Source organism: Nesoenas mayeri (genome assembly GCF_963082525.1).
Source record: "Nesoenas mayeri genome assembly, chromosome: 3".
Taxonomy (NCBI): Eukaryota; Metazoa; Chordata; class Aves; order Columbiformes; family Columbidae; genus Nesoenas; species Nesoenas mayeri.
The window spans coordinates 108,821,724-108,845,370 of record NC_137544.1 but is presented as its reverse complement, the minus strand read 5'-3'; the positions used below and the strand labels follow the sequence as shown (position 1 = coordinate 108,845,370).

General features: G+C 52.4%; 2 protein-coding genes across 2 annotated transcripts; one reads left to right on the top strand and one right to left on the bottom strand.

The window, feature by feature from the left end:
• Nucleotides 1-103: 103 nt before the first annotated feature.
• GNMT (glycine N-methyltransferase) lies at nt 104-2,234 on the top strand (the record flags this gene model as incomplete). The annotated part of the gene is made up of 6 exons (XM_080342915.1): nt 104-309; nt 471-598; nt 960-1,073; nt 1,558-1,700; nt 1,845-1,966; nt 2,063-2,234. The coding sequence occupies 6 exons, from the start codon at nt 104-106 to the stop codon at nt 2,232-2,234; spliced, it is 885 nt and encodes a 294-aa protein (XP_080199041.1).
• A 1,497-nt stretch (nt 2,235-3,731) lies between these two features.
• Nucleotides 3,732-20,280, bottom strand: PEX6 (peroxisomal biogenesis factor 6; the record flags this gene model as incomplete). The annotated part of the gene is made up of 17 exons (XM_080340847.1): nt 3,732-4,277; nt 4,978-5,117; nt 6,227-6,304; nt 7,033-7,149; nt 8,490-8,598; nt 9,044-9,105; nt 9,198-9,403; nt 11,875-12,007; nt 12,102-12,178; nt 12,555-12,747; nt 13,268-13,476; nt 16,388-16,499; nt 16,584-16,720; nt 16,909-17,011; nt 18,266-18,349; nt 19,147-19,307; nt 19,405-20,280. The coding sequence occupies 17 exons, from the start codon at nt 20,278-20,280 to the stop codon at nt 4,141-4,143; spliced, it is 2,934 nt and encodes a 977-aa protein (XP_080196973.1). The 3' UTR covers nt 3,732-4,140.
• Between the last annotated feature and the right edge of the window lie 3,367 nt (nt 20,281-23,647).

The following is a 23,647-nucleotide window of genomic DNA, read 5'->3' as shown; positions in this document are numbered from 1 at the left end:
GCGGAGGAGGCGCGGATTGGTGGGGTGGCTGGCGGGGGCGGGGCTTGGAGTCAGGGGTCGGGGGCGCGGCGCAGCGCAGTGGGGTCGGGGTCGCGTCGGCGGGATGGTGGACAGCGTCTATCGGACGCGGTCGCTGGGGGTGGCGGCGGAGGGGTTGCCGGACCAGTACGCGGATGGGCGAGCGGCCCGCGTGTGGCAGCTGTACATTGGGGACACGCGCGGCCGCACGGCCGAGTACCGCAGCTGGCTCCTGGCGCTGCTCCGCCAGCACCGCTGCCGCTCTGTCCTCGACGTGGCCTGCGGCACCGGGTGAGGCACTGCGCCCCGCGCCCGCCCGCCTCCCAGGTTCTCCCCACGCCGGGGCTAACCTGAGCCCTACTACCCTTCGCCGTCCCTGGCACCCCCTTCCCCGCCACAAGCACTACGGGCCCCTCGCCTGCCCTCGGCTCCGCTGACAGCTGTTTCCCCAGGGTGGACTCCATCATGCTGCTTGAGGAAGGCTTCCAGGTGACCAGCGTCGATGCCAGCGACAAGATGCTAAAGTATGCGCTGAAGGAGCGCTGGGAGCGGCGCAAGGAGGAGCCCTTCGACCGATGGGGTGCGGGGGTTGTGGGGGCTGGGAGGGACGTAGATGCCAGCCCTCGGCACTGGGGACCTCTGCCCTGAACCCCTCCCGGAGCCCCCCCCGCCCCGGTTGTCCTGTCCCCGACACCATGCTGTGCTCAGGCCCCTGGCATGGGTGTCACTGGCCAGGCAGCCGTGCTGCAAGGACAGGGAGGGAGTTGCTGGTAGCAGCTGCTCGGCAAGCCTAAGCCATGGCCCTCACTTGCCTGCTGGCCCCAGGCTGGATCCACCACCTGCAGAGGCCAAGTTAGGGCTGGGTGATGCTGGGGTGGGGTCCTACGTGCAGTGGAGGCTGTTAGGGTGTCCCTGCCCTGATCCACTCCCCTGTGCTACAGTCATCGAGGAGGCCAACTGGCTCACCTTGGAAAAGGACCTGGAGAAGCCAGGGGACGGGTTTGATGCAGTCATCTGCCTGGGCAACTCCTTTGCACACCTGCCTGACTTCAAAGGTGAGTTGGGGGGGGGGGGGGATGTGAAGGGGATGTGGATACCTGTGTAGACAGTCTTCCAGCAGGCTGAGAATGTGCCCTAACTCATGACATAAGTAGGGCAGTGGATTACTCCCAGTGGAGTTGCTGTGTCATGGCATGTCTCCAGGGAGCCTGAGAACATGCCCTAGTTCGTGGCATGAGTGGGGCCATTAGGTTATGGGGTGATGGAGCTGTGTGCATCTATGTCATATCTCTGGCAAAGCTGGAGACACACCCAGACTTGCGCTTCAGGTGGGTTGGTGGGTTCCTCATGTGGCATACTGTGCCTCAGTAAGGCTGAGAACATGCCTGAGCTCATATAATGGGTGGGGCTGTGGGTTCACCAAGCTGAGACTGGGGTTGAAGGTGGTGGGGGCAGTTGTGTGTATGGGTGAGATGGGGCCTCATTGGCTGTGCCATGTGGTACAGCCAGTGCCCGGAGACACCATGGTTTCCTGCCCAGGGGACCAGAGTGACCACAAGCTGGCCCTGAGGAATATCGCCAGCATGGTGCGGCCCGGGGGTGTCCTGGTCATTGACCACCGGAACTATGATCACATTCTGGCCACAGGCTGTGCACCGCCTGGCAAGAACATCTACTATAAGGTGGGTGGCTGGCAGACCCAGCAACATCTCACACCCCTTTGCCCCAACCCCCGGCCACAAGCGAGGCCAGATGGAGCAGGGCTGTGCCCAGGCTGGGGCCCACCCCATCTCCTCAGGACACAGACATCCTCTTGTGGTCTCCAGAGCGACTTAACCAAGGACATCACCACCTCAGTGCTGCTGGTAAACAACAAGGCACACATGGTGACCCTGGACTACACGGTGCAGGTCCCCCCTACTGAAGTAGGCGCAGCCCCAGAGCTGAGGTGAGAGGGGCCACAGGGGTGGCTCACAGCATGGGGTGGGGTGCCTGGCACTGTACCCTGCTGTTCCCCTGCCTCACCATTGTTGCCTTCTTGCAGCACATTTCGGCTCTCGTACTACCCGCACCGGTTGGAGGCCTTCACAGCCCTGCTAAAATGTGCCTTCCAGGGGAAGTGCCAGCATAGCGTCCTGGGTGACTTCCAGCCCTACATCCCAGGGCAAGCCCATGTTCCCTGTTACTTCATCCACGTTGTGAAGAAGACAGCCTGAGGGGGCTGTGGAGATGGGACTGTGGTGGCTGAGAGCTACAAGCAGCTCTGGGGACAAGCAGGGAGCTGGGGACATTGCTGGGAGGTGCCTGGAAGCCCTCTCCCCTTAATGAAGAGCACTCGTGAGAGTTACTGGAGCCTGTGGTCCGTGTGTCCATGTCTGGGCAGGGAATAGGGTGAGGGGGATGGCTGCAGCCACCTCAGGACTCCCAGGGAAGGCAGTGCCCAGCCTGGGGGGAGCATGGGATGTGTGCAGGCACAGTTTCACCTCCAAGCCCCTAGCTGCAGGTGCCAGTCATTCCTGTGGTGTGGGGCTTGGGACTCTACTTGAAGCAGAGGCGAAGGGGGGCTGGCTGCTGGGTGATTGCACATCCCTGCTGAGCGCCCTGCAGCACCACTCACAGGAGTGTACTGCAAACAGTGTTCTCCCTTGCACACCACCCACCCAACAGGTGCTGACACCTTGACACCCGTCAGCACCCCTGGCGGGGCTCCCAGGGTGGGGAGACTCCACACATCCCTCCTCAGTACTTTTGCTGCAGCTTCCTCCTTGCCTGCTCTGGGGAAGAGGTGGGGGACCAGCTGCAGCTGGAAGAGCAGGGCTGGAAACACACATCAGGTAGGGTTTCATGCTTCCAATGCCTGCAGCTGCTGAAGCTGTCCACGACAGCCACAGTTGACTCAGGGATGCAGCTGCCAGTAGCTGTGGTGCAGGCAGCAGCAGGGCAAAGCACTGACCTGACAGGCTAGGGCACACACAGACTGCCCATAAGCCACACCAGCAGCTGCAGGGACTGGGCAGAGGCAGCTGCTCGCCAGCTGGCTGCCACACATGGCTCAGTAGTAGATTTGTCATCCTTGGCAAAGGCTGGGAATCGGGTCAGATGTGACTGTGCTGGCAGCTGCTGTGAGGCTGCAAAGGGAGGTGAGACAGGACTTCAGGGGGTCTGGCCCAACGCGTAGTTGGCCCAGATGGCAGCTCTGGGCTGCTTCAGCCAAGAGTTGAGTATTTCTGAGCCTGAAGCACTCCCTCTCCCTGTGACAGGTCTTTCCAGTATCTGATGGGAATGTCCTTTGCTGCCCCTTGTCTGCATTGCTTCTTGTCCTGTCACCCAATGCCTCCAGGAAGAACTGGGGTCCCTTTACAGAGGCAGCTCAGCTCCCAACTGAGCAAACCCCACTCGATTGGCCTTTCCTCATCTGCCATGGGCTCCAGCCATTCTGGCAACTTTTGCTGGACAAGGGTGGCCCTAGTGCTCTTCACAGGTGTGCTCCCCCATCTATCTGCAGGACGCTGGATTCTTTGCAATACCCAGCATGTGCAGGGGCTTACGGGAACCTTCCCAAACACACAGACACCATCAGCAAGCAAAGAATGGAGGCCAGGAAGTGAATACCTAGTGCCAAAAACCTGTATTTATTCAGAAAGACCATGTCAAGCTAAGGCCAGGTGCAGCAGCTATATCCTGCTGCCCTCTGGCCAATACCCCTTACTGGGGCCTGACCACCTCAACAAGCAACTGCCTCGAGCTCACCTCTTTTTTTCCAAACTGGGTGCAGTTTGGGTCTTGCTCCTCCACCAGTGTTCTGTCACGCATGGAGACACTTCTACATTGCCCCCAATCATGAGACTCTGCTTCCTCCCTGTGGGGAAGTCATCCCAGGATGCTCCCAGTAGCCAGAAAGGGCTTTCCAAGATGTGGACCATTACAGAAGCCACCATCAACTTGGCTAAGCTTCCACCAGGCTTTGGCTCAATAAACTGCACAGCCACTTCTTCATCCAAGGTCAAAAGAATGGGGCCCAGAAGACATCAGAGAAGAGCAGGTGAGTGCCATTTGTACTTGGTCTCCTGCACCCCTAACACATCCTCCCCATCACTCCTCCATTCCCAGCTCTGCTGACCATTAGCAGGCAGCAAACTTCTGCTGGATGAGTCTGTACTTGGCCAGCTCCACCTCAGAGACTGACGGCTGCAACCTGGCAGCAGCCTGCAGGAAATCTTCCATGGTCAAGATCAGCACAGAGCTCTCGGTATCCACCCCTGCAGGAGAGAACGCAGGAAAAGGCTGAGAGCCAAGTGCAGGAATGGCTGGCGAGATCCAACAGCCCCCTCTCCAGAAACCTGCGACTGGAAGAAAAACCTGTCTCTCTCCTTCCCCCTGAGGCCACGCATTGGAGGTGAAGATGATCACATCTGCAGAACCTGCCAGCCTGCCAGTAACCCAGCAGTCAGACACGGAATCATATTAATAGAATAGTTTGGGTCAGAAAGGACCTTCAAAAGTCATCTAGTCCATTCCCCTGCAATGAGCAGAGACATCTTCAACTAGATCAGGTTGCTCAGAGCCCCGTCCAGCCTGGCCTTGAATGTTTCCAGGGATGGGGCATCTACCACCTCTCTGGGCAACCTGTGCCACTGTTTCACCACCCTCACTGGAAAAAAATTCTTCCTTGTGTCTAGCCTGAACCTCCCCTCCTTTAGTTTAAAACCATTACCCCTTGTCCTACCACAACAGGCCCTGCTAAAAAGCCTGTCCCTATCTTTCTTGTAGGCCCTTTGAAGTACTGAAAGGCCACAATAACGTTTCCCTGGAGCTTTCTCTTATCCAGGCTGACATGCTCCCAAAGCCACTGAGGCTTCTTTCACAAAGTTCAGTTAGTTACCCACAGTGGTAATTCTCCTTCCTGCCCCTGTTCTGGGCTGCCCTAACACATGAGACAAGTAGGGGCTGGGCTCCTACCTTCCTCAATCCATTCTACTTTGCGTTTGACAGCGCACATCATGGCATCTGAGCACAGGGCGTAGATGTCTGCTCCTGTTAGCTGAGCTGGGCATTTTTCTAGGATGGTGGTGAGATTCACGGAAGGATCCAGTTTAAACCTGCCAAGAGAGAAAAAAAAAATCAAAGGGGTTGGTTCGTTTGAATTTATTTCAACGCAGTCACTTCTCTTCAAAACATCCCCACAGCAAGGTGTTCTTCTGCTAAGAAGGATCAAAGGCAACTTCAAGTTCTCAGAGAAATTATGTGTTCCACATGCCTGGGAACAGCCTACAGCCCAGGCTGGTTAATAACATGTTTAATTACAGACAATACAAACCACTGTAACACCAAACCATCTCATCAGAGCCATGCTGCAGACAGTGAGCCTCCCTCAAGCTGGATGGGGCTTTGAACCTGAGCTGGGGGGGGTTGGACTAGATGACCTTTGATGGTCCTTTCTAACCCAAACTATTGCATGATTCAGCACAAACAGCAGCATGGTGCTGGAGAACATGACTGCCAAGGCACATGGAATGAAAAGATACTCACAGCCAGCCTGCTACCTTATCAAAGGCAGCAGCAATCACAGCTATCCATGACAGAAAGTCCCTGCATAGGCAGATTCACAGCTGCTCATCCAGCGGTGGTGGGTGGTACCTCTGCATGTGAATTGCAGGGCTCGCTTTTCTCCCTCCCTCAGGAGGTCAGAGCAGCTGAGGAAACAGCCAAACCCTGCTGCTTGGTGATCCCACACAACCAGTGCTCAGAAAGACACACAGAACACAGGCTAAACAACCCTGTGGCATCACAGGAGAGGCAGTGAGGCAAATGGACCTGCAAACAGCAGGAGATACACTAGGGGAGCTCCTGCAGGAAGGAAGTGGGAGCCTCCTGCCATATTGGTGCACTGCAGTTTCACCACACTGTTAAGATCTGGCTGAGCTCCTCAAGGAGAGCATGTGGGCACAGTGACTGGAAAACTCGACCAACCCCTCCACCTGGACAGACAGGTGAGCCGCTCCTATCTTGTCAGAAAACGAGCCCCAGTTCTGCTTCTGGAAGCTGCCCCATCCTCTTCCCCAACCTGCTGACTGTGGGTCAGTGACTCAGGTGCTCCCCAGGGCTGAGACATGAAGCCAAGCTGGAGCACACTATGCATCAAGCCCAGGAAGGCTGCAACCCACTGAAGGGTGGTGAAAGGCTGCTGCAAGAGCACAGGGTCACTCACCTCCTGGTGATGGCACCCAGCACCTGCAGCTGCGACTCTCGGTCTTCGTTTATACCCACATAGACCAGCTTGTCAAACCTGTCAGCAGAGAGAATCACAGAATGGTTAGGGTGGGAAGTGACCTCTGGATATCATCTAGTCCAATCCACCTGCTGAAGCAGGTTCACCCAGAGCAGATTGCATAGGAATGTGTCCAGGTGGGTCTTGAGTGTCTCCAGAGAAGGAGACTCCACAACCTCAGTTGAGAACAGGCCAAGACAAACTTAGCAGTGGTGCTCAGCTCTGTGTACCATAGACTGAAGGGCGGCCCTGGGGCAGCTCCTTTTGCTGCCAAGTTTGTGGGTGATACAAAGCTTCAAACAGTCAATGTGCTGGAGACCAGGGCTGCTGCTCCTCAGAGGGACTGGGGTAGGCTGGAGAAACGGGCTTACAGGAACCATGTGAGGACCAACAGCAGCAGATACAAAGTCCTGCCCCAGGATAAGCAAGGCCCAGGCGAGAGGATAGGCTGGGGTCCAGCTCTGCAGAACAGGCCCTGGGGGTCCAACTCCTCCCACCAGTTTGGTGCCAAGGCAGGTCCCTTATTGCCCTGCTCTGCTGCTGGGGCAACAACCAGAGCAATGGGGGATAAGAAGCAGTGGCCATAAGCACTGGCCTCCTCTTGGCTTCCTATCTCCCTCACAAGCCAGAGGGCTTCAGGAAAAGTCTCTGTGGAGGGAACATGGTGGGGACACAGTCCGGGTCATCAGTGACTGAGGAGCTCCAGGAAACTACCCTGGAGCAAGGCAGGGTAGGACACAACATACCTGCCCGGACGAAGCAGAGCTGGGTCCAGGAGGTCAGGCCTGTTTGTAGCTCCAATGACAAATACCTCCCTGGTGGAATGAAGGCCATCAAGCTCAGCCAAAAGCTGTGAGACAACTCTGCAAGAAGCAAGACAGGACGCTCACAACTAGGCCTTGGCAAGTCACCCATGAAAAGAGGAATAAGCAAAGCCACAAGGAGATCCGTGTCTTGGACTTCAGCTCATATTTCTCTTCCCTGAAGAGCCCTGACTGGGTTCTGGAATCACCTGAAGTGACCAACAAGTACCAAACCCAGCCCCTTCCAGAGCTGCTGGTTTGTGTGTGTGAAAATGTATGCTGGGGGCATATGGTGTCAATGGAAGACTCTACAGAACCCCTCACAGATGGAGAGGAAGACTGGATTGTCACTATCAGTTTAGCAGAAGAGGTCTGGGGGAAATGTGCACTTGGAACTTACAGCCCAGAAGGCAAATCGTATCTTGGGCTGCATCAAAAGGAACATGGCCAGCAAGTCAAGGGAGGTGATTCTGCCCCTCTGTTCCGCTCTGGTGAGACCCCACCTGGAGTCCTGTGTCCAGCTCTGGAGCCTTCAGTACAGGAAAGACATGGACCTGTTGGAGAGGGGCCAGAGGAGGCCACAAAACTAATCAGAGGGTGGGAACAGCTCTGCTGTGAGGACAGGCTGAGAGAGTTGGGGTTGTTCAGCCTGGACAAGAGAAGGCTCTGGGGAAACGTTATTGTGGCCTTTCAGTACTTGAAAAGAGCCTGTAAGAAAGATGGGGAGAGGCTTTTTAGTAGGGCCTGTTGTGATACAACAAGGGGTAACGATTTTAAACTAAAGGAGGGGAGATTCAGGCTAGACATAAGGAAGAAACCTTTTACAGTGTGGGTGGTGAAACACTGGCACAGGTTGCCCAGAGAGGTGGTAGAAACATTCAAGGCCAGGCTGGAGGGGGCTCTGAGCAACCTGATCTGGTTGAAGATGTCCCTGCTCATGACAGAGCCTTGGACTAGATGAGCTTTGGAAGTCCATTCCAACCCAAACTACTCCATGATTCTATGATTCTAAATAATCCTGGTTTGGGGTATCTCCAATCTGTAGATACTTCCACCAGAGGCAGGTGACAGGTTTCCCATGGCAAAGAAACAGCAGCTAACAGGAAGAGAGCAGGGCAGGGGTGTGACAGATGATCATGGAGAGGCCAAAGGGAGCAGTTGTCATGTCTTAACCAAATGTTTGCACAACAAGCTTGAGCAATTGGCTATCTGTGGCAATGCAAACAGCAGTACTGATGTCCAGAGAGAGGAGACAAGCCATGGAAAAATGCTGAAGAGAGCAGGGAGAGAAAAAGTAAAGAAGGAGTTGGGATGTGGACTCTGCCTCACAGGGCAATGCGGGCATCCCCCCAGCTGAAGCACGTATGCTGCTCTCCCAAGGACACGTGGTGCTCACTCACCTGTCCATGATGCCCCCTGAATCTCCACTCCGCCCACGACTGGGGGCCAGGGAATCCAGTTCATCAAAGAAGATAATACACGGAACAGCTGCTCTGGCTTTGGCGAAGACTGGGAGGAGACAACACAACAGATGAGAAAGACCCAGAGGAGCAGTCAACAGCAACAGGACCTGCTATATCACCAGCAGGGAAGAGCTCAGGATGGAAACCAGCTGCCGGCTGCCTCACTACCATTAACTGCTCATGCCTGAGGGCCTCAGTGGGAACAGGGACAGGCAGCATCCAGCACAATGGGTCCCGAGGCTCATCTGTGTCTCTGAAGGGCTGCTGTCCCATCAGGAACACCAGAGAGAACTGTGACAAGACCAGAGAGAGCACAAGGGGAAGCTGCAGCAAGGCAGGGAATAGACTGGGCATAGGAGAGTTGGGTTCATGTCCCTGCTGGCAGCTGTGGATCAGAGTTGGGAAGAAGGGTTTAAGCACTCCCTCCTTCCCTCCAGCACCACAGAAAAGCCCCATCTTTCCCCACACAGCAGCAGGATGCATCTGCTCACCATTACGCACATTCTCCTCGCTTTGCCCAACATACATGTTGATGAGCTCTGGCCCTTTGACGCTGTGGGGCAGGGGGAAGAAGAAGCCAGTTAGAGCATGGCTATCCACTACCAGGGGAAGGTCAGTCCCACTGCATGACCCCGTATTCCTCACCTAAGGAATGTCATGGCGCATGTGGTTGCCACAGCTTTTGCCAGAAAGGTCTTTCCTGTCCCTGGAGGCCCGTACAGCAGCAGACCAGAGCGGCACAGACCCAGTGAGAGCAGCTCTGGGTGCTCCAGGGGCAACTGGATAGTGTCCATAATATCCTTCTTCACCTCTTGGAGCCCACCAACATCCTGCCAGGACACAGAGGGGATCTACCAAGAGAGGGAGAGTCCCTGTCAGCACTTGTTCCTGAGCCCCAAGCAGGCCTGGCCAGCTCTTGCTTCAGTGATGACCAGCCCCTTGTGCCATCACCTGTGTCTGGCTATGGAGGAAATCAGACCAGCCATCCCTGCTTAGGGATCCCCCGGCATCCACATTTCTCCTTTCTTGAGCTTTGCAGTTGGGAAAACCAACTGCACATGTCCCCAGGCAAGCTGCACTCACAGCATGCCACCTCATCTCCATTCCACCATTGCACATTATATCACCTGTCAGCAAAAATACCCTGAGGAAAGGATCTGCCAGGGTTGCCTGCAGCTTTGTGGGGAGAGAGCCCTGCTGCAAAAAGCCCTTGGGAAACATGAGGTAAGGTAAAAAATTTTTTAAAAGGGAAAAAAGAAAAAAAAAAAGAAAGAAAAAAAGGCGGGGGGCGGTGGGAGAAGGGGAGAAAAATGAAAAAAAGAGAAACACATTCCTAGCAATTATGAGCTACTTGTGTTCAGGGCACCTTGTCTCCCATGGCAGTGAGACCATGCAAAAGCTTCACATCAGACTGACAAAACCTGGGTTACTGGGAAACTCTGTCGGATGAAGCAGAATGTGAGAGAGAGACATCCTGGAGGACACTTCACAGAAAACCATCTGCTTTTGAAAGAGGAGATACAAGAACAAAGTCCATGGATGCTTTCAAGAAATAGACAGGGATGGGGACAACTGCAAATATGCAAGGGATCATTATGAAGAGAAGACAGCAAACTTGAGAGGGGTGAACCATGCCATTTTTGTTATTTTCTGCTGAGCAAAACAATCTTGGAGGATGCTGCTGCTCTGCTCACAGCTTTAGAAATAGCAGCAATGCCAGTGTCTGCATGACAGATCCTCCTGGGAGTAAGAGCTGCCCTCCCGGGAATGACCAGACACCAAAGCCCCAAAACACTTCCCTGCCACTACTGGCTGCATGGGGAACAGGTGCCAGCAAAACGGGGAGTTTAAAAATAGGACAGAGCGAAATTCTTTCCCCCTCGGGCAATTTGGCTTTGCTACTTGAGATGATGTTATCTCATGATATTTTTCCAGCTGTCCAGCAAGTCCACCAGGAAAATCAGGTCAGAGAAGACATGGATTTCCATTAAAAAAAAATTATCTTTTAAAGCAAAAGACTCTCCTCCTTCAGTGTCCATGAATGGAAGAGTTACCATCTCCCCTGCACTCTTGCTTATATTGCCTCCCTAGAAAAAACTCTACAGACAACAGCACGGGAGCTGGAAAAGTGCAGCAAGGTTGTTTTCAGGGTTGTTTTCATTGTTAAGTCTAGGATGTGTTGCAGACACTGCTTAGAAACTGGAGGTTTAAAATCAGTTCTCTCTAGGAGGCTCAAGCTGTAACTGCAAAAAAACCACGTGTGGCTAACCAGAGAATGCAAACAGGGAGGGAATTGAAAGTTTTGTATGTTGAGAGTACCCAGGTCTGCTAATAGGCTTTCTGAACAGCCAACTACTAAGAAATTGATAAAGGACTGTAAAATACAAACAAAATTAGCTCTCATACACACAGCTTGCTGCCAAGCATGCTCTATAGTTGTTGTCTTATAGTAAATGTGGCATACACACCTCAAATCAGAGCTCATTTCAGTCTCTAGTAAATTTATGAATGAGGTGCCAGAGTAGCTCCTGGATGATGACACCAGCAGGGTATAACCCTGCTAGAGCAGGACTGCAAGTGGGTGGCTGGGGAAGGCACCAGAATAATTGCTCCAAGGTCAATGTTTCTCATCCTGTGCTAAGCTCAGTCATTCGTACTCAAGGGAGTGAAGAAGAGGCTCTGATCACTTCATTTGGTCCTAACGCATTACCCAGCAAAAACAGTCACTCCAGATTCTGCTTCCCTGGGTGCTGAGCTGCCACAGGCAGATCAAGTCCCTCCTGAGATGCTGGCTCTGCTGTTTTTTCTGACACCCCATGTCCCTTTCCCTGAAAAAAACACAGCTCTTCAAACTGCCTGGCTGTCAGAAAAGCCTGTGCCAGCTCGAGCAGTATCCAAGGCCATGGATCAAGTATAAGGCTCCTCACACATGTGGGGAAAATTTCTCACCAGCTTGTGCCCCTCTGTTCCCATACACCAGGTGGCTGGAGAGATCTCAGACATGCAGCCAGCCTGTAGTTGCCTTTGTCTCTTGAAAGGCTGAGCTACGCAGCTGGCACTCCTCTGGCACTCATCCACTGAGTCATCTCCAATTAGAGCAGCAAGGGCTTCCCTGACTGAATTCAAAGCCAAGAGGGTGAAAAGCACTCATGGGGGAAATCCCACAGTGGGACTGCTTCCCAACCAAGGCTGGGGGAATAAGTGGAAGGACACAGGAGGAAGTGACATTCAAGAGCACAGCACCAACTGAGATCTGCGACAGCTGTCTTGAGCCATATAACTTTAGAGAACCAATTCCCTCTCCTCTTCCCCAGTGTCCTACCTTCGGGGCTCCCACTGCTTGTGAATGGGTGTTGTGCAGCTGGTCCAATGCAAAACTAAAATCCTCCTCAAGCACTGGGAACCCAGCAGTGCAAAAATCTCTCTCCGCTTCCTCGCTCAGTCCACCTGGAAAACTGGCGAGGAAAGAGAAGGGAAGGACTCAGGCTCTGCCCTGCTCCTGGCATTATCAGGCTGGCTGCAGCCCCTGCCCTCCCCCACCAGCACTACCTCATGGTCTGAATGCGGGTACAAGCAGCCCGGCTGCTGTGGGACAACAAGGCACAGAAATCTCCCAGCACAAACCCCTGTGAATATGGAAAAAACACTGTAAATTTAGTCCCTGACCATAGCTCCAGCTAGGCCATAAAAGGAATATGGGGAACAATTCCTTACAGAGCTGTTCTTCGAGCTTCTGTGACCTGGTTAAAGCCTTTACCTTTTTTTGTTTTTTCTATCAACTTTGTCCTCTAGCAGAGCTGAGCATCAGCCAACAGCTCTGCAAAACCTGTGCAGTACTTAAGCACTAGAAAGGTGAGTGATCTGCAGTTAAAGCTGATGTTAACCACTGAAGAAGTTGATTGAGCTGTGAGAATTACTCCCTTTCTCCATGGTCAGGTAGGAGAGGTTGGCTTGGCACTCCCAGCCTGCTCAATCTCTACCTGCAGCTGTGTTTTCACTCACCGCAGTCTTGCGGGCCAGCTTGGATAGGCTCACTTCTTTGCCCAGTGGCAGACCGACAGTCAGCATACTCAGCATTGACCTCCTCTGCTCTTCTGAAGGGACTCCGATGTTAACCTCGTGAAGGAAAGCAGTTTGCACATCTGTGGGAACATCCTGGGGCTTGCAGGTTGTGCCGATCACCAGAGCAGGGTGGCTGTTGATAAAAAGGGGCAGCGCATGGCCTCAGCTCTATGGCCTTTCCTCTGAGAAATGCACACATATTGGCCAAGGTGTCCTGCAGCCACTCTTCTCTAGCTCACCCTTGAACTGCTTTGTGAGCTCTGTCTACGAGCCAAGGCCCTTCAAATGACATCTTATTTCTTCACTTGATATCTCCCTCCCTGTGCCCTGGTACTTGTCACCAGCTTCGGGATTCTCCTGGGGTCCAGCTCCCTTCTGGGGTCCTTGTGAGCCTTTGCATGCCTCACAGCCAACACGCCAGGTTTGCTCATCTGAATAACTCAGAAACCACCCTCCCATTTCCCTCTGACACTAAGCTGGAAGAACAAGAGCCTTCTGAAGTAAACAAAACAAGTCAAGGAGAGATTCCACCAGATTAAAAATAAAACAGGGCATGTTAGCAGTCACCTTGATATAACAGTGACTGCTGCCCTAGGAATGGCAGAAGCAAACAATCACCTCAGATGCCCACAGCAAAGGTGCAGGGTCCATACCTCAGCACTGGGTCTCTGTCCAGGAGCAGCTGTCTCAGAGTAGCAATGACTCTGGCGTCCTCTCCCAGCCTGTCCCAGTCTCTGCCAAGCACCTCAATGTCTTTCAGCACGAGCACACAGGGATGATACTGCTGAGACTGGATGAAGGCCATCTGTACTTTCTCCTCTGTGGCTCCACCAGTGTCACTGCACAAGCTAACACAGTCAACCTGCAAAACAGACCACATGACACAAAGGTTGCAGCAGCTGCAGCATCCTGGGGAACCCAGGACAATGTTCACTTTGCACAAAGCTTTCCACAGGCAATTCATAGTTGAAATGAGATCTAAGTGAATGTTTCCCAGAGACATAACATAGACACATTCAGGACATATTACAAATAGACATATTCAGGACTCTCTGGCATGGAAAAATGGCTGCTTGTTGCTTTTCTGCAGGAGGTGAGGGGGGCAGGAGATTCTTGTCTGAAAGAGGTGAGGCCACAGGACCAGAGAAGTCAATACAGTGGATGTCACGGCTCAACAGCCTAAGCTGGAAGGGATGGGAAGGCTGTGGAAGAGGCCAAGATGGGGAGAACAAAGTGCCTTGGAGGAACAGTGCAGAGGGAGGCTCAGGAGACTGGTCAACCCAGTGCCAAGCAAACTCCAAGTGTGAGAGGAAGCCAGAAGGAAAGGAAAAAAAAAAAAAAAAAGAGAAGAAAGAAGTTAGAGGTGGCAAGAAGCCCAGACACTGTTTATAAAGCAAACACTTGATGAAGTCATCCAAAGAGAGAGAGGTGACTGGTGAACCTTTGAACAGCAGCTTGAACACTGCTGGAAAGAGGCAGTGCTGCTTCCTGGTGCTGTGAGGTTGCTCAGGGAGAGCCAAACCATTTCTGGAGTTTCCTGGGCCTCATCCTCAGAAAGCTTGGATCAGGAAGAACACCACAGCGGCAGGAGCTGATGTAAGGGGTAAGGATGAGGATACGGAGCAAAATAATTCCCGTGCTCCATGTGCTATAGACAAAAACAGAAATTAGGGCCATGGCAGGCACAGCCAAATGGCAGCAGTATCTGTATGCAAGGGTAGAAGGGCAGAGAGAAAGGACAAAAAAATGTAGATCATTCAGTGGTGAAAATTACAGTGTGGAAGAATTACTGTATCCTGGTAGGAGAGCAGGCAGAACAGTCAGAGGAAGAGAAGTTAAAATGGTAATATAAACACTGCAGTGAGAAAAGGAGGTGAGACTGTAAAAGCTGGGATAGAAGAATACGATAGGAAATACCTCTGGCTTCAACAACAAGAGTGTTAGTCTTTAAAAGCAGTACACAAGGCCAAAAACAGAGCTATAGTTTTGCATATCACACTAAAAACCACCTGCCAGGCCATGGCAGTGCCACAGTGCTCCCAAACATCCTATGGATCTGAAGGTACTGGGAAGTCTCTGCAGTCTTGTACTGGATCCCAAGAGCTATGGCACATCTGCACAAGAGCTCAGCACCACTAAGGTCATGTCCAGAAGATGAGCTGTACAGCAGCTGGCCAAGGTCGTATCCACCTCCCCCACTGACCCACTGTTATGCCTTTACTTGGGTAGATAAGAAAAGTTAAAGAGACTAATGTTAACTGAACAAGACCCAACTTCTAAGCAGAAGAAGAAAGCCCAAATATCCAAAACGCTTAGCTTTTTTTCTGAGTTTATGCTAAAAATACTCACAAAAAAAGGAGCAAGACTATGTTTCCCTTCCACAAAAAAGGAATCATCCATCTCTCTTCTTTCTAACTTTCTTTTTCCAAATTCTTTCAGAGTTTCAGAAACTCTCCTTGAAAAGTCACAATGTGACTTCAAATCCCCACGCTTTTGCAAACATAACTCTAGAGAATCAAGGAGGTTAAAGTATTTGCGGGATACACCCAGACTGTCAAAATGAACAAAAGAGGTGTGCAGAAGGAAAACAGTATTTTTAACAAGTCAGTGAAGACTGCCTTGGTGCCTAGAACCTCTGGTGCTAGACAGAAACAGGGGTTACTTGACAAGTAGTGAAGTCATCCCAGCCTGTGCTAACTCTGTCCTTCACTCTAACCTGCTACAGGTTCGTGCCACTTGAATGATGCCTCATTTTCAGTGACTGCCCTTTTCCCTGCTGTTCATCTGTTTTGTCTTCCACTTATTTTTTTTCAAGTCCATCTCAATATGATCTATGCAGTAGCCTCGTATTGTGGCACAGTGACCCCTCATCCACTTCCACACAGAAGTAACACTTCTTATCTTCCTATCCAATTTTGACGTTGTTCCCCTTTCAAAAGCCAAACACTGCTATGGAAGATTTGGGGCTTTTTTTACTCTTGGCAGGGGGTGAGTGGTTCATGTGAACACAGTTACACAGCAGCTCTTCTACAGGCTACAAGATTTAGAACCAGATCTGGCACACATGCTGGTATCAAACCAAGGGCTGCATTTTTTTCCTCAGCTTCCTACCCAGCTAGAGAAGACTCATCACCATCTCTGTCTCCCTTTCCAACATGCCTTCTTCCCAGCATATGTGGGGACAATTGAAAACACCCAATGCCACTGCAATTCCTGCTCTCATCACCTCTCCAGTTTTTCTCAGTATATTTTAGTTACTGTCACCCTCTGGGGTATAGCGTCAACTCAGTGCCCTACCAAATGACAGGAAGTAGTCTGCTAAAATACAACTGTGTATTGCAGTATCTGTAAAATATTGCTACCTCATACTGACAGCAGTAATGGCAAACATGGGTAAATAAAGGTATAAATGCACCCCCTCCCAGGCCAAGAGACCTCTAAATTACTGATTCCAGAACACTGGAGGGTACATGCCAGAGGAAACATCTCTTCATGCTTATGCTCTCCTCCTGAGTGCCTGTGTCTGGCCAGTCTCAGACACACACCTTTAGGCTGATCCGAATGGTTACTCTGAGGTTCTGCCCACCAGCAGTCATAATCTGTGCCAGAGTGAGCTACTAAGTTCAGCGTACACAAACTCCTTTTGTCTGCATGTGCAGGTGGGGACAGCTTCTGGGTTGCAGCAGGGGCATTGGTAGGGCTAACTTAAAGAACATTTCTGTAATCCTCTGTATATTATAAATCCACCAATCAGGTGACCATGGAGGAATTACCTTGAAGAGGTGGAGGCTGAGGCAGCTACACACAGCTCTGACAGCCATCAGTTTCCCACTGCCGCTTGGCCCTGAGAGGAGAACGCTGCCGGGCCCACTCAGTGCACTTGCCCTGTAACACAGACATAGTTCTACCAGTGACCAGGGAGCAGGGTCCCAGCTCTCCCAGGGCTTGTTAGAAGGAATTTTAACTCACTGACTGTTGAGGTGAGGCTGAAGAGCATCACAGAGCTGCTTGACAGTATCAGAAAGTCCAGCAGGAGACAAACTGCTCCAGAACTCATGATGGTTATAGGCTGGGGCAAATGGGACAGCACTGTTGGTTGAACCCACCTGTAAGGAAGGGAAAATAGCACTCTGTAGAACACCACTGCAGAAAAGACAGGTACCAAGTGACAAAGTCTGTCCTGAAATGCCATTTTTCAATAGCAGGAGACACGAGCCTCTACAGGCACCTTTATCATCCATAGTGGAACCTCAGCTCTCCTGTGCACCCTCCCTGCTCTCCACTGACATCTTACCAGATAGAGAGAAGTGTTCTGGGTGTCCACCAGGTAACCCTCAGACTGCTTGCCTTCCACCATGCCTAAAATCTTCCTGACTTTGAAGTAAAGCTCTGGCCACCTAAGGGAAAAAATAAGCAGTCTAAATTCCTGGATCAAGATATTGAAGTCAGGAACAACACAGTTGTCAACAAGAAGACAGCTGGAAGGCACAAGTAAGCAAAGATACTCTTGCCCTCTGCCAGGACCCACATAGATCCTTTATGGACCTCGCTGTGCTGTCTGGCCAGACAGACCAAAAGGACTGTCAACAGTTACAGCTTCTACTGGTGGCTTCAGTCCACAAGTATGGCTGTACTAATCTTATATAAGAACTCAAGACACTCTCTCTTCTGGCATCATTTCCTTCTCTATAACTCTGCAGAGATTAACCTACAGTGTATAAAACCTTACAATCCCCTAGGCTGCAGACTAGGACTCACCCAAATACCATGAGAGCCTTACAAGCATCCTGCTCTGGACACCTCACAGGAAAAACACTTGTTCCTACTGGCACAGTTCCAAGCTCTTTAGGTCCCATTAATTCTGCTGTCTTCTCTGGCTTGCCACATGGCTAAAATATAAGTCCACAAATGAAAGACTTGTGCCTCCTGCCTCTCTCCAAGAAACAGCCTAGAAAATACTCATTGTAGCAGTGTTATATAACTGTTAAATTTTAAAATACATAGTAGAGCTGAGCAGTGTTACAACATGTCGCTGGTACATCCTGCATGAATGACTCAAGGCAATTCTTCGCACTGCATGCCTTGGTTACCTGTGGCAGTTCCCTCAGTGACAGAGCTGAAGCATTTATATTAAAACCAGCCAAATCCCACTCGAAACACCTCTGCTCTCACACAAAGGTGACTTTCATTTAGCACAGAACTGTTTCAAAACCATATGATCAAAAACAAGGAAGGCAGAATTGGTGGCCAAGGAGAAACTTATTCTAACATGAAATGTAAGGGCTTAAATTCACACTTTGTCACACATTGACAAGCCCAACTGTCACTTTGCTTTTCCTTATGTGGCACTCGCTGTCCTCATGCTACCCCTTCCTCCTCTTCATTCTTTCCCCCATTAGTTTCTCTCTTTTTCCTTTCTTCCCTCCATGACTGTTTTAGGGAGCTAAGGGAGTCCTCCCTCTTAGCTGCAGCCCTCCATAATAAAAAAAAATATTTCCCTCTTCCCCTTAAAATAAGAGCCAGATAAACTCTTAACTCCAGGGACAGATCAGAATGGAATCAGCTGTTTTGTTTCAAGAGAGTCAATGGTGGAAAAGTATATTTTCTCCTGCAGTATCCATGCAATAGAGCCATAATTTGTTGCCACTTACCTTACAAATTTGTCTGCATTTACATCTAAAAACTCAGCATATCCAAATGTGGGAACACAGAGGATGTCTCCCTCCTGGACAAGCCTACAAAAAAAAAAAAAAAAAAAAAAAAATCAACAACAAACAAACAAAAAAACCCACCAAAACAAAACAAAAAATGACAACAAAAAAACAAGCAACAGGGAGTTTCAGCACTGAAAGAGAGTATATCATTCTGGTCATGTGTTCCCCCAACTCCATAACACATGTATTTTTATGGAAAAGAATGTAGCTGTTCACACTGACTCACTCCTTTCCTGTAAATAAAACTACAAATAGATTTGGCATGGACTAGATGTGAGAAGGTGCATCCAGACTACTAAGGGGAACCATCTGGGAATGGTATAGAAGATAAATGCCATTAAAGAGCATTTCTTCCAGACAAAATAGCCTCCAATCCCTGGAACAGCTGAGAACAGAAAGCATTCATAGGGAAATTAAAACGGCTTGTGGGCAGGTGGTCATAAGGTGGCAACACATCTGGTTTCCTGACCGATTGCTCAGTTTCACTCAAAGCTGAAAACTTGGGTATCAACACGCCCCAAAATGGAAGTTTGCAGGCAGCACTTGGGAGCCCTCAGCACTGGATGGTAAGTGAACAAGGAAGAGGACTTGAAGATTATTGCCAAAGGACAGGATAAGAGGTGACGTGTGCAGGTGTGCTTCGCTGGTAAGGAGAAGACAGTACAAGTGGATACTTTACAACTGTTTGGTGTCTGCACTAAGGTATTGATTATGCACATCATCAGTGTGTATCTGATCTGGGTGCAACAGACAGCGAGGGAGCATCTGACGAATACATCCCATGAAAAGAAAGGTGCTGTCCGCCCCGCAGAGCTCACCGGGGCGTTTCAAAATGCCTGTAGAGAACACGGTCATAGCCTCCGCGGGCGCTGTAGGCCGGCGAGCAGACAATCTCCAGGCTCAGCTCTTTGGCGAAGGGGGGCACGGACAGCACCGACCGGCTGCTTTTCCCCTCCGCGGCGCCGGACCGTTCGTACCTCTGTGGAGGGGAAAAGGCGCACCGTGAGACCCCAGGGCTTTCACTCCCCTGGTCCAGAGGCCTCCGCGTCCCCCAGCGGTGCCCGGCCCCGGCTCACCCGCAGGCGCAGGTGTGCGGCGGCGGCGGGGTCGCAGCCCAGGTTGAAGGCCAGGGCGGGGGCCAGCAGAACGGCGCCGTCTGCCGCGCCGTGGCGAGCGGCCCGCGGGTACTCCCAAGGCGGCGGCCGTGCCAACAGCGCCGCCAGGTGCTCGCGAGCCGCCCCCTCGGCGCCCACCCTCACCCACTCCCCCTGGAAGAGCCCCAGCGCCAGTAGCCCGCGTCGGCTCACCCACACCTCCGCCCCGCCGCCGCCCGCCCCGCCGGCGACGGCCACTCGGAGCAGCGGCACCGCCGCGACCTCCCCGCCGGGCCTGTCCAGGGCAAAGCGAGAAACGACGGGCGGCGCGGAGGGGCGCCGGCAGGGGGCGCCGCCGGCCGCGGGCTCGCGGGGCCGCGGGGGGGGAGCGAGGGCGGTGTGCGTGCCATTGCCCAGCAACCCTTGGAGCGCCGGCCGCGCTTCCAGCACCACCGGCCCCGGGCTCGGCCCCGGCAGCGCCTCCCCGCGCCGTACCAGCACCGCACCGGCCGCCGGCTGCCCCGGCCGCCCCGCCGCCCCCAGCAGCACCCAGGCCAGCGCCGGCGGGCGGCGCACCGGCCACACAGCCACCCGCCGGCCGGCTGCCAGCCCCAGCCGCCGCAGCAAAGGCCCGCGCAGCCACAGCTCCGCGCCCCGCCGCCCGCCCGCCTCCAGTGCCACGGCGCTCAGCAGCACGGCCTGCGCCCCGCCGCGCCCCGCCGGCCGCACCGCTAGCACCAGCCCGCCGCCCCGCCCGCGGAGCGCCGCACATAGCGGTGGCGGCGCCAGCAGCAGCGCGGTGGCTGGCGCCAGCTCCGCCGGCAGGGCCTCAAGCGGCCGTAGCACGGCCACCGCCATACGGACTCCCGGCCACCTCAGTCGAGCGGCTCTAGAGGCCGCGGTGCGCAGGCGCGGGGCAGCCCTCTGTGCCTCCTCACGCTCAGCCAAGGCCATAGAGTGGCAGTGCAGAGCGGTCCCGTGGGGCCAGGGACCATAGAGTGGGCGCCGAGCGGCTGCTTTCCTTCGGCAGCGCCCCGGCTCGGTCTCGCCGCGGGCGGCGCTGGCGGCGCTGGCGGCGCCGGCGGCGCTGGCGGCGCCGGCGGCGCTGGCGGCGCTGGCGGCGCTGGCGGCGGCCTCATCCCGAGCAGCCCCGGTCCCCGCTGCAGTGGCACCTAGCCTCAGGGCCGGGACTCCGTCAGGCCTCGCTCCCTGGCCCAGCTGCCGAGACCTGGGCGCAGAGCAGAGCGGTGGCATCGGCCCCGTCCTCCTCGGGCTTCAGCGGGGCAGCAACCAGAGACCGCGGAAGGCGGGGCCAAAATGGTGGGTGAGATGAAACAGAGAAATAAACTTAACAGCAGAGTCAATTATACTGTTAAGCAGCATTCTTTATTTTATCAGTGGTGGGGAGCTTGGGGGATCATCCTACGTAAGTGCTCCAGCGACTGGATGCTCTTGCGTTGCTTATATTCACATAATTATTAAATATGCATTACAATTTTTGAAAATTTTGACATACATCTATACTAATACATAATTGATTATGTTAGTTATAATTGTTTCGTTTCTTACTTACAATACATCTATTAATTATTCGTTAAATATAAACTAAGCACTCTGTTTCTAAACAATATATCACTTAATCTTCTGTCTCCCTCTTGTCATGCAGAAGGATCTAAAATTTGAAAAATATCCCCTCGTTTTGCAGGTGGTCAGAAAGCATTTATCTCATGTCAATTGGCTAATGATGGCTACGTCTTTTATCACTTAATCACAGTATACATTAATTTAGCAGCTTCTCTTCCGAGGTCTTTGCTGCCCTGCCCTTCTGGAGCCTCACACCAGCAGAGTGAAGAATAAGATGGAAAGGGCATGCACCCAGAGCAGAACAGGTTGCCCGCAGCAGTGCCAGCCTGCTGAGATTTTGTGGGCTGAATATGTGCACTTGGTTCGTAAGGATGTGCTTGTATTGGTGTTAGTGCTGACCTAACCTTGGAGAGGAGCAGTCTAGGGAAAGTCTGATCAGCACCTGTGCCCACTGCCAGAACCTACCTTGCTCTGGGGAAGGGACTGCTTGTTGTACCAAGTGCCTGTTCATGCTCCAGGAAGTGAGTAATTAAAAACAAACTCCCAAAGAATTCTTTAATTCTGCACCCAAACACCCCTGCCTGTTGCCCCAGGTGGACTGGGGTGTGTTGGCCTGAGGAGAAGGAATTTAGTCTGGAGAAAAGGAGGCTGAGGGGAGACCTTGTTGCTGTCTGCAGCTACCTGAAATGAGGCTGTAGCATGGAGAGTGTTGGTCTCTTCTCCCAAGTAGCAAGTGATAGGACAAGAGGAAGTGGCCTCAAGTTGCACCAGGGGAGGTTTAGATTGGATATTAAGAAAAATTTCTTCCTGGAAAGGATTGTCAGGTGTTGGAACAGGCTGCGCAGGGAAGTGGTGGAGTCACCATCCCTGGAGGTGTTTAAAAGGCATTTAGATGAGGTTCTTAGCGATATGGTTTAATGCTAGAGTTAGATTATGTTATGGTTGGACTCAATGATCCTGAGGGTGTCTTCCAACCAAAACAATTCTATGGCTGCCTCTAGCACTCCAGCCAGCTTTTTCTGTTCTTGGGCTGCACTCTGTGTCCCATCAGCCGGGTCCACACGAGGGCGCACTTGGAAAACGTTTGTGTCCCTTCTTAACCTCCCAGTCTGAATATCAAACCAGTGGCTTGGGAGGAGCAGCTGAGACAAAATGCCCATTAGGAATGAGTATTACTAAGCTGTACAGAAATGGCACCGCGAAGTTGCTTCTGCAAATGCAGCTTTGCGGCCTTCTCCATTCTGGCCTGCTTTGGACCCATCACTGAGACAGCAGCACCACCTCCTTGCAACCCTCAGACAGGCATGCCTGACAGTCAGCCTTCAGTCCTGTAAAAGTTGAGAGACATGCCAAAATAATCTAATTTTATTCTCTTTCCTTTTCTCTTCTATGATTGGTTTAGCAGATTGCTTAAGTCCCTGGCTAGCGCTTTATATATGGCACTATGTAAACATCTGGTGTGACAGAGCAACTGGCAGCCCAGATGAACTGAAGTGAGCCTGCGGCAGCTCTGGCTGATGAAGAGTGGCTTTGATGGTACCAACTGCTCTTTACCAAGCCTCATCAAGGGGATCTTCTGCCTGAGCAAACCCAGCCTTTGTGGCTGAGGGACCCACAGGGCCCTTCACAGAGGGAAGATCATGCCAGCCAGGCACTGGTGTAATCACTGAGATGGCTGCTGCGTCTGACATGGGCAGCCCCACTGCAGCAGTGGAAATGTGAGCAAGTGGCAGCCATTGCCTCAAGTCAGGGTTTCTTCTGTTGAAACCAGCCTTGGCCTGAACCAGCACTGGCAGGACCCATGGCTGTGTTTGGCTACCACAAATCTCGTGATGGATCAAATCTGAAGCCACAAGAAGAAGAATGTGCTGCCCTACTCTTACTGCTGCTACAACAACCGTGACATATGGAAGACAACAAATACTTCCCTACTAGGCTTAGGGCAGGCAGCCAAGAGGCAAGTGACTGTCCCTGCTCCCAGGATTGCCCCACCAGATCATGCCACCAACTCCTGGCGGCAACCAGGAGCTCAGCCTTGGGCAGTGGCTGTCATCCATCAGCACCTCCCTTCGCTTGAACCTCCCTGGGCTCCCACTCTGTGAACAGCAATAGGGGTACATATGAACCCCAGCTTGCCTTGCTGCATGCCAGTTGCTTCCTGGTACACAAAAAGTGCCTCAGGCCAGCAGCCCTCCCTGGAACTCCTCCGTCACAGTGTGAGGTGAGAGCTGGGAGCCCATCAGGCACTAACAGGAGAGTTGTCTGTGGGAATGGCAGGACATGTGGTTCTAGCCACCTGGATGATAAAGGAAGATTAATACTAACATGACCATCTGGACAAATAATACTAACATGATTAAATCACAGCAATTAGTCAAAACATAAAGGGCCTTGGACGGGGTATACAGAAGTATGTTTTTTATGAGCGTAAGGAGTGATAGCCCAGGCCAGTGAGAATGATATCTCAGGTTGGAAAACCACCCCCCTATGTATGACATGTGAATGTTGGGCCTGGGCCTGTGTGTCTGGAATAACAGTTTTTGAAAAAACATCCTGTCTAACCTCTTGGTCCAGGCCTGTATCTGTAAACCTATAAACTGAGAACTGTTAATTAAAGAGAGCTCAGCTAGGCTCATCTCTG